Consider the following 10,122-nt stretch of genomic DNA (forward strand, 5'->3'; position numbering starts at 1 on the left):
GTCATGATGTTATGAAGTCATGATGTTATGAAGTCATGATGTCATGAAGTCATGATGTTATGAAGTCATGATGTTATGAAGTCATGATGTCATCAAGTCATGATGTCTTGAAGTCATGGTGTCACAAAGTCATGATGTTATGAAGTCACGAAGTCATGATGTCACGAAGTCATGATGTTATGAAGTCACGAAGTCATGGTGTCACAAAGTCATGATGTTATGAAGTCACGAAGTCATGATGTCACGAAGTCATGATGTTATGAAGTCACGAAGTCATGATGTCACGAAGTCATGATGTTATGAAGTCACGAAGTCATGATGTCATTAAGTCATGATGTCTTGAAGTCATGGTGTCACAAAGTCATGATGTTATGAAGTCATGATGTCACGAAGTCATGATGTTACGAAGTCATGATGTTATGAAGTCATGATGTTATGAAGTCATGGTGTCATGATGTTATGAAGTCATGGTGTCATGATGTCATTAAGTCATGATGTCACGAAGTCATGATGTCATGAAGTTATGAAGTCATGATGTTATGAAGTCACGAAGTCATGATGTCACGAAGTCATGATGTTATGAAGTCACGAAGTCATGATGTCACGAAGTCATGATGTTATGAAGTCACGAAGTCATGATGTCATTAAGTCATGATGTCTTGAAGTCATGGTGTCACAAAGTCATGATGTTATGAAGTCACGAAGTCATGATGTCACGAAGTCATGATGTTATGAAGTCATGATGTTATGAAGTCATGATGTTATGAAGTCATGATGTTATGAAGTCATGGTGTCATGATGTTATGAAGTCATGGTGTCATGATGTCATTAAGTCATGATGTCACAAAGTCATGATGTCATGAAGTTATGAAGTCATGATGTTATGATGTCATGAAGTCATGATGTCATGAAGTCATGATGTTATGAAGTCATGATGTTATGAAGTCATGGTGTTATGAAGTCATGGTGTCATGATGTTATGAAGTCATGGTGTTATGAAGTCATGGTGTTATGAAGTCATGGTGTTATGAAGTCATGATGTCATGAAGTCATGATGTTATGAAGTCATGGTGTCATGATGTTATGAAGTCATGATGTTATGAAGTCATGATGTCACAAAGTCATGATGTTATGAAGTCATGGTGTTATGAAGTCATGGTGTTATGAAGTCATGATGTTATGAAGTCATGTGTCATGATGTTATGAAGTCATGATGTTATGAAGTCATGATGTCACAAAGTCATGATGTTATGAAGTCATGGTGTTATGAAGTCATGGTGTTATGAAGTCATGATGTTATGAAGTCATGGTGTTATGAAGTCATGATGTTATGAAGTCATGATGTCACAAAGTCATGATGTCATGATGTTATGAAGTCATGGTGTCATGATGTTATGAAGTCATGGTGTCATGATGTCACGAAGTCATGGTGTCATGATGTTATGAAGTCATGATGTCACGAAGTCATGGTGTCATGATGTTATGAAGTCATGGTGTCATGATGTCACAAAGTCATGGTGTCATGATGTTATGAAGTCATGGTGTCACGAAGTCATGATGTCATGAAGTCATGGTGTTATGAAGTTATGAAGTCATGATGTCACAAAGTCATGATGTTATGAAGTGATGATGTCACAAAGTCATGATGTCATGAAGTCATGATGTCACAAAGTCATGATGTCATGAAGTTATGAAGTCATGATGTCACGAAGTCATGATGTTATGAAGTCATGATGTTATGAAGTCATCAAGACATGTGAACAGGGTGAGCGGAGCTGTTGGGTTTCAACAGATAAATCTGACGATCATCAGCATCACAGTGAAACTAAAGACCGTGTTTCCTCAGGATGGACGCCTGAGGGAGCAGACGACGACGACAACAACAACAACAACGACGAGACTCGTGAGAACCCGTGAGCCGGACTCTTACTGGTGTGCCGGAGACGCTGCCGGGCCCGAGCGGCGTGGAGTTCTCCGAGGACGTGGACAGCTGGCGGGTCAGGGGACTGTGGAGCGCCGGGTGCATGTTGGGCAGCGTGGAGCAGGGGCTGCTCGAGTCTAGGAACAGTTTTGGGGAGGCTGGAGGACCCAGAACGAGCAGAATTAGAGAACCACAGACTAACCTGGTTCTGACGGGGGTACCAGGTCTGAGGGACTCACTGTCGGTCCGGTCCAGCGACGGCTCCCGTACCCTCTTGCGGCTGTAGTTCTTGTCGTAGGGTCCTGAGAGGCCGTGCAGGCGCTCCGTCTTGCAGCCGGCCTGGTTGTCCAGTCTGGGCGCGCTCAGTGCGCTGCCCGCCCGCTGCTTCTCCACACGGTTCTTATAGTGACTGAGTCCTGCAACAACAGAACCATCAGAACCCGACCCGAGGCCTGGAGCTGCTGTGAAGAAGTGCATCGTGGGAAAACAGCTGGAACCCAACTCCTCTAAAATTAAATTAGCCGCCTTTGATCAGTTTTAGACTCTCAGCTACTACCACCTTCAAGTTTTGTGTTTCCTACGGCTGCTCAGCTGTGGCGGCCATCTTGAATCTATAAAGCCGTCGCCACAGAAAGGCGGCCCAGTCCGGACGATGGAGCGGGTTTGGGGGTTTGTTGTGGACTTACTGACAGCCATGAGCGAGTTGGTGAACTTGTGCTTCTCTTTGGACGAGGACAGCTTGTTTTTGAGCGAGAGCTTCTTCAGCGGTTTGCTCCTCTCCAGCGACTTCGTCTGCCACTGACTCTTCATGACCTGCTGCAGACGCAGGCCGACCGACACGTCTGCGGGAGGAGGAGGACGTTAAACACGCTGGAACCAGGTCATCATGAAACACTCGCACCTGCTCGGACTCCATGGAAACAGTAAAAAGGAACTTCCTGCTGCTTTAGAGCCCTCGGGGGTCAAACAGGAAGTGACAGCGTAAACTGACCGTCAGAGAAGGACAGGATGGGGTGGACGCCAAGATCCAGCCTTGACAGGCGCTCCAGGGTGGGCAGCTCGTACTGGGGCTCCTCTCTGGGGGTGGGCCAGCCACCGCAGGTCACGCAGCCGGGGTTCACCCTGCAGGCGCACGGGACACAGCTGCTCCTCGAGGCCTGAGGGACAGCCAGAGGTTCTGATCAATAAACACCGTCCGACTGTTTACAGACGTTTCATCAGATTCAGGTTCCTCAAACGACGCGCAGGGCGGCCATCTTTACCGCTCCGCTCTCAGGAAGGGTCAGAACAATGGTCCATTCACGGCTGCAGAACCCAAACAAACACGGGTCCAACAGCCTGGAAGTTCTGAAACAAAGATGGAGGCTCACCTTCCCGTTGAGGTTGGTCACCGTGTTGGGCTGAACGAGCCGCCGCCGCCGGCAGCCGAGCAGCGGCCGCGTGCGAGCCGCCACGCACGTGCCGTCGAGGGCCTGGAGCTTCGGGTCGGCGCCGTCCGCCATCCTGACAACAACAACAACAACAACAAGATGTCCGACACGTCCGCTCCAGACAGAAACAAATTAAAATCGTTGATGTTTTAACGACTAAAATCTGTTTGAATTCTTTCTAAATTATATTTTTATTTTTCTGAGCGTCGTGTTTTAGTTCGACCAAAAAGTTTTATTGTGTCGATTCATAAAGTTTCTACATTTTAAACGTGAATTATTTAAAAACTGCATGAACATTAGCTTTTAAAACTTTCATACATTTATATATAATATATACATATCTCAGTGTTTATAAAATAAAGTTTGTTTCCTGTCAAAGTAAAAAAATAAACATTTTTCTTTTTTTAAATGTTTTTCTTGTATAAACTTACAGTAAATATAAAATAAAACTCATCGCTGATGAAGATGATCGGCCTTTTATCAACTGTTTTGTGAAGAAAGATTCTGATTTAGCGGGTTAGCTTTCAGCTGCTCCAACATGGAGTCAACAAGCTTTGGCTAAAACAGGCGAGGCGTTAGTTTCTTTTCGGGGCTGAACTTTGAATCAGCTGCAAAACCTTTAAAAACTTGTTTTGCTTCAGCTGAATGGACATTAATGTTAGCCGAACAGAGGCTAACGTTAGCTGAATGGAAACCAACGTTAGCCTGTATTTAGCTAATGTTAGCGTCCTTTGATTGTTCGGGGCGTCACCTCTTGAGGTTTCAGTCTGACTTGTTTTTTTGCTCAGATCCAACTGAACGTTCGGCTGTAAACCAGACGTAGGACTCTTCACGGTTCAAAGAGCTGCGATGCGATTATAAAACAATCATCAGGTTTGTGAACAAACAGCCGATGAGCTCATGTTTACCTAAAACACTGAAACCCGTCGTGTATTTTTATGTCTAACAAAGAGTGAACACTAAAACCTGAAGAAGCACAGGCTGCTGAACAACAGCTAGCACTGATGCTAACTTAACACTGAGAGCCCCATAGAAAGGCTAACCCGGTTAGCATCCGCGTTATCAAACTGTGAACAATTAGCTACGGCAGCTCGAGTGGGACAAACGGAGTCTTTAAGAGAAGCAGACTCTTTTTACAAATGTTCAGCAACACGACTGTAAACGTGTTTTCTCTCCTGAGGTTCCATCAAACAGAAATCCTCTCGGATGTTGCGTCAGCATAACATTTTAAATATTATAATCGAGCTCGAACTCTCGTGTGGTGTTAGAACTTGCGTTCACGTTAACCTGCTCGCCGTACCTGCTGAGGACGCCGTTCACCGGCTGCCCGGTCGGACCTTTCCACGGGCCCGGCTCGGTGCTGCTGATGTGGGCGAGGCTCGGGTTCTCCAGCCGTTCTGCGCCGTCGTCCTGCGGGGACAGACGAGACCGATCCGTCAACCGGAGCGGGACATTTAAGGAAACCACAGATGAACAGAATCGTCCTGACCCGCGGGTCCTGAATTATTCAGATCAGATTTGTTCGAGCCGGGTTCTCCCACCAGAACCGGCTCCGATGTGTGACGCTTTCTCAAAGATTAAAGACCAGCTCGGTGGCTTCAAACTGATTTCAGTCTTCGTCTTTTGAGCGATGAAACAAAAACGTCCGTAACAAAAGCACAAGGAGCCGACGGCAGATCGAACCTGAGTGTTGGTGGTTGTCCGGTGAAAGCAGCCGAACAGAACGAGGTCAACCTAAACGTTTCTGGTGAAAATATTCACAACGAGTTTCACTGTGGACGAGAACAGAGGGAGGAGTCCGAGGATCCTGGAGGAGGAGGAAGCAGTTTTATCCACCTCCAGGAGCAGTGGAGGAGCCAGGGGGTGGCTAACGGTGACCACGGCCCCCCATCATTTGAAGAAACTAAACTTTTAAGCAACTTAAAAACGAGAATGCAAAGTTTTCTCAAATGATAAGTGGGGTCTGTTTACACACGGATGGTGGCGGCCATCTTGGATTATGACGCGGCAACCCAATTTTCCAAAGGAGCCTTTCTTACACCTGAACGCAGTCGCACACCAAAATGGAAGTGGGCACCTCACTTACTTTTCATGTTATGCTCACAACATGCACGGACGGACGTCGTCTAAAAGATCCGGTTCTTCTGAGTCACGCAGTTTAAAAAGACTTCATCAAATCCACAGAATCACCGGCTCCGTCTAAAATAAACGTGTGAAGGTCGGAGGGTTTTATCAGCTTCAGCCGAGGGACCCGGGATAAATCATTTCCTGTTGACGCTCGTTTCATTTCCAGCTCCGGCTCGACTCGAGAGAACGAACAGGTTTAATGAAAAAGGTTTGGAAGCTCAAAGATGAACAAAGAGCAGGTTTTAGCTTCATGTAGAGGAAACAGCAGGTTTTAGCTTCATGTAGAGGAAACAGAAGAGCGGAGCTCACCTGAGTGTTCGCAGCCTCCGTCTTTGTTTCCGTCCCGCCCGTCGGCGTGGCGCTGCAGGGGGCGGCGCCGCCCAGCTCCACCGAGCCCTGCGGAGAGAACAGAGCAGCGTCACGCCTCCACCTCGGAGACTCATCGAAAAACAACCTGAGAGGAGCTGCAGCGGGACGATTCGAGTCGAGGAGGACAAATTAAGACGCACTTTTAGCTTCCCGACTCGTACGGGTCGAGGTGAAGACTCGATCCTGACGCACGAAGAAACTACTTTAAACTTGTTTTATTTAAAGTTAACTTTGTGTTGAGGAGGAACAGCAGAGGCTGAACGGATGAGAGACACCAGACTGAGATGGTCTGGACATGTGGACAGAGGAGGGACAGGACATGGGGGTAGTTGGGGCGAGGACAGAGGACACCGAGGACGGATGGAGGAGGATGACTCGCTGTGGAGACTCCTGACGAGGGAACAGCAAAAAGACACGCATCTCATGTTGAGGGACACAAAAGGCTGATGGGACACTTAAAATCTGCTCCTTCGGCTGATGGGACACTTAAAATCTGCTCCTTCGGCTGATGGGACACTTAAAATCTGCTCCTTCGGCTGATGGATGTTTAAAATCTGCTCCTTGAGCTCTGAAGGACCTTCATACATTAAAGTTACTCATGAAGTTCCTCAGGGTTCCGTGCTTGGACCAGTACCGTTTACTTTATTGATGCTTCCGTTAGGTAAAGTTATTAAACCGCATGGTATAAACTTGCATCGTTATGCTGATGATCCGTTGTGAAGGACAGAGTTGGACAGAGTTGGACAGAGTTGGACAGAGTCCAGCTTCTGTGACGTGAAAGAGAAAAACCACGTCCAGCAGAACATTTTTAATTTGGTTCTACTCGAAGTGAAACAGCTGATCGTAGCTCCAAGCTGCTGCTACAGAAGAGCAACAAACCAGCTGTTAAAGTCCATTCTGACTTCCTGTGATGAACCGGAGACCTGTCCACGTGTCCCCCACCTCCCTGGGGACAGACACCGGCTCCCCACAACCCAGAAACAAATAAAACTGGTCCAGAAAATGGATCCTCTGCGTTACAGTTGGTCTATAACAGAACCCACAACAAAACACTGAAGGCAGCGGGTCGGACCGCTCCGACCCAGAACCTCAGAACCGGTCTCTGGACTCAGAGTTCTGATCCGGTTTGTTCCTATAATCTTGTTATAAACTAAACCTTTTTGTTCTGCAGAACCTTGATGAGAAGTCTCAGAATCTCAGGTTAAAATATAAATTAATAATTTGTTGATACGGATCAAACGGGTCTGGGTTTGATTTAAATCGTTTGTAATTTAGGACGACGTCCAGAACAAACAGAACCGAGTTCTGCCGAGTCCACTGCAGGCGTCCAGAACCGCCACCGAGCTAAAAACAACGTTTTGTTGTTCAAACATGTTCATGTTAAAAATTTATTAAAAATGTTTATTGAACTGTTGAAGCTTCAGAAGAAAACGGTTTTAAAGAGTAAAAATATTCAAATAATCAGGAATGACTCAAGAAAACCTGTTTCTGTCTCTAAGGTAAATTCAAATCATGGACTCAGTGTATTTTCAGCCTATAAGTCAGTTTTATTCATAATTTACATGCCCTGCGACGTATTTATGGATTTTTTCCCATAAACCGATGTTTGGATGAGATACGACCGTTTTCATTTATTTTGACTGAAAATATTGAACACTCAAGTATGTGATGGCACTCGAGTATTAAGGCATGCCGTTGCGTCATGTAATAGGTAAAAAGTGGCTATTAATGACACAATCGGCTTGCCACAGCCTGCCACCTTCGTCCAGCTCACCTGGATCAACCGTCAGATCAGCCTCGTTTCTCTGCACCGCCCCGGAGACAAGCAGCTGATTTGACCGTTGAACTTCAGTTATTAAGGAAAAGTTCAACTGAGACACAATTTACTGTAAAGTTGAGTAAACAAACAATTGTTTTTAAGTGTTAATCTTGTTAAAGTCCTCCCGTGCACGCTCCCGCAGGCAGCCAATCGATGTTTGGCACAACACCGGCCCACGTTTTGTGTCGTCAGCGGTGACATGTAATAGACGTGTCGTATACGGTGAAGCGACGTGTTTGTTTGTTTCCACTTTATGAGACATGTTTGGACGGATGCGACTTGCAGGGCGACGTGACGTGTACGGTGGAAAATACGGTACATAAAAACAGTGAAACGTTAACTTTAAAAAAAGATCTACATTTTCTGAGCCTGTTAAAACAAGTTTCTACAGATTTACACATTTTAAATCCAGATTATTTTGATAAAGTCTGAAGTGAAACAGGAAACTAAACGAGACGTAATCCAACGGATTAAGTTGATTTTAATAATTTGCACAGAGTGAAACAGCAGCAGTGGATAAAAGGTTTGTAGGCTCAATCATCCAAGTCAATAACAAAAAAGTTGAATCATGTCGACTGGACCAGTTGCTTTAAGGGAGAAATGTTTCGTCTTCCATCCAGAGGACTTCATCAGTCTGTGGCCTGCCAACCAGATCTGCCTTCACTGCAGTGTTTCAAGCCAACCTGTTGGAATCGCAGAAGCTTTTAACACATGCTAAAGGAACAATCAATCAATCATCATAAACGTTTTAGGCCAGACGGCCGACTTGCTGATCACAAAGTGTCGGAGGACACAAAGGCCAAAATGTTCAGAATAAGCCCAATCATTGACTGAGCTTACCAATGATTGAATGTTTTGGACGGTTGGGCTCTTTAGCGTGTGTTAAAAGCTTCTGAGATTGCAACAGGAGGTTGGTTTGGGAGGCCACATGCTGATGAAGTCCTCTGGATGGAAGACGAAACGTTTCTCCCTTAAAGAAAATGGTCCAGACGACACGAGTTAACCTTTTTTCGTTTTTATTTCTTCTGAAACGTTTCCAAAGTTTTCTTTATGCATTTTCAGTAAAATCCATAATTTTCCGCCTGCGAACAATCAACTGCACTTTGATTTATACGTTTTTAAGATCAATCAAACTCAGAACTTGATGTTGGGTCAATAAAAAACACTAAAGTTTTCTGGTTACTGTCCTCTCAAAAACAAGACCAATGACTTCCTCACAGTTCGATCCAACAGAACCATTTCCAGACTATCGAGCGCACCTGAATACAAGCCCCGCCCACTAAATAAAAATAAATGTAAAAGTGCTTCCCAGTTTTCCTTACCATTACACAAGCAGGGCGCCCCACGCTGTCACCGAAACAGTTTCATTGGTCAGATTAAAAAAATAAAATTATACAGGTGGTCTCATTGAGTCATGAGTCTGGAAATTACGGTATTTTGAATTTATTAGTTTACGTCAGCGGCTGCTTTTAAGTGCAAACGTGTGGGTGCAGATATTTGTGTCGGCGGTCTCCGTCGTTCAGACGGTTTCAACCTGACCCACCTTGCCGGCGCGGATCTGTCTGTAGATGTCCGTCTGCTGCCGGATGCGGTACTCCAGGTCCGAGATGTGGGCCTGGAGCCAGTTCCAGTGGCTGATGATGGCGGCTCTCTCCACCGTGTAGCGACTCTCCGCTCGTTTCCATCTGTGGAGAAAACAAAAAGGTTCAGTTCGAACTGATGAAAATGTTTAAGACAAACATAAAAACGGTAAATGGACTGTACTTATCCAGCGTCTTAAGAAGACAGTCAAAGTGCTTTACAACACGATCTGAGCCATTCGTACAGAACTCTACTAGATGTGTACAAACAACAATCAGTGCTTTACAGCAGGGGCTCTCAAAATGTGTGTAACAAATACTTAAGACCTGCGCTTTAATAGTTCCAATTTTTATACTTTCAAACATCGGGGATTTTTCATTCAAGACAATTTTTTTTATTTCAACTTCCAAAAATTACAGTTTTGAGAAAATTAACAGAATCAAAAAAACACACATGCTTGTTGAATAAATAAATAAATAAGATAAATACATAATATATATATATCACGGGCTTATGTCGGTGCTGACATTTAGATCACATTCATACATGATGGACACATCAGAGGCAACGAGGGGTTCAGTGTCTTGCCCAAGGACACTTCAGCATGCGACTGCTGGTGGAATCAAACCCCCAGCTCTTGCATTGGAGGACAACTTCTCTAACCACTCAGCCACCGCCGCCACCAAAATTATTCTCCCCGTGTTTTGTTTTTTCAAATAGTTTATTTATTTAGCTCCAAGTCACAACAGAAGTCGTCTCAGGGACTGAACAGAAACATTCATATAAAATAATAATTGAACAGAAACATTCTTATAAAAATAATAACTGAACAGAAACATTCATATAAAAATAATAATTTAACAGAAACATTCATA

General features: G+C 44.7%; 1 protein-coding gene across 1 annotated transcript in view; it reads right to left on the reverse strand.

The window, feature by feature from the left end:
- Positions 1-10,122, reverse strand: part of LOC119424198 (KAT8 regulatory NSL complex subunit 1) — a 41,191-nt gene that overhangs the window by 3,480 nt on the left and 27,589 nt on the right. The window contains exons 3-10 of the mRNA XM_037691674.1: positions 9,210-9,351; positions 5,788-5,874; positions 4,652-4,761; positions 3,292-3,424; positions 2,913-3,078; positions 2,608-2,763; positions 2,161-2,337; positions 1,931-2,079 (exon numbers count right to left, since the gene is read on the reverse strand). Coding sequence (XP_037547602.1) covers positions 1,931-2,079; positions 2,161-2,337; positions 2,608-2,763; positions 2,913-3,078; positions 3,292-3,424; positions 4,652-4,761; positions 5,788-5,874; positions 9,210-9,351 — 1,120 coding nt within the window. The remainder of the gene's footprint in view (positions 1-1,930; positions 2,080-2,160; positions 2,338-2,607; positions 2,764-2,912; positions 3,079-3,291; positions 3,425-4,651; positions 4,762-5,787; positions 5,875-9,209; positions 9,352-10,122) is intronic.

Source organism: Nematolebias whitei, chromosome 17, assembly GCF_014905685.2.
Source record: "Nematolebias whitei isolate Nwh7 chromosome 17, NemWhi1, whole genome shotgun sequence".
Classification (NCBI taxonomy): domain Eukaryota; kingdom Metazoa; phylum Chordata; class Actinopteri; order Cyprinodontiformes; family Rivulidae; genus Nematolebias; species Nematolebias whitei.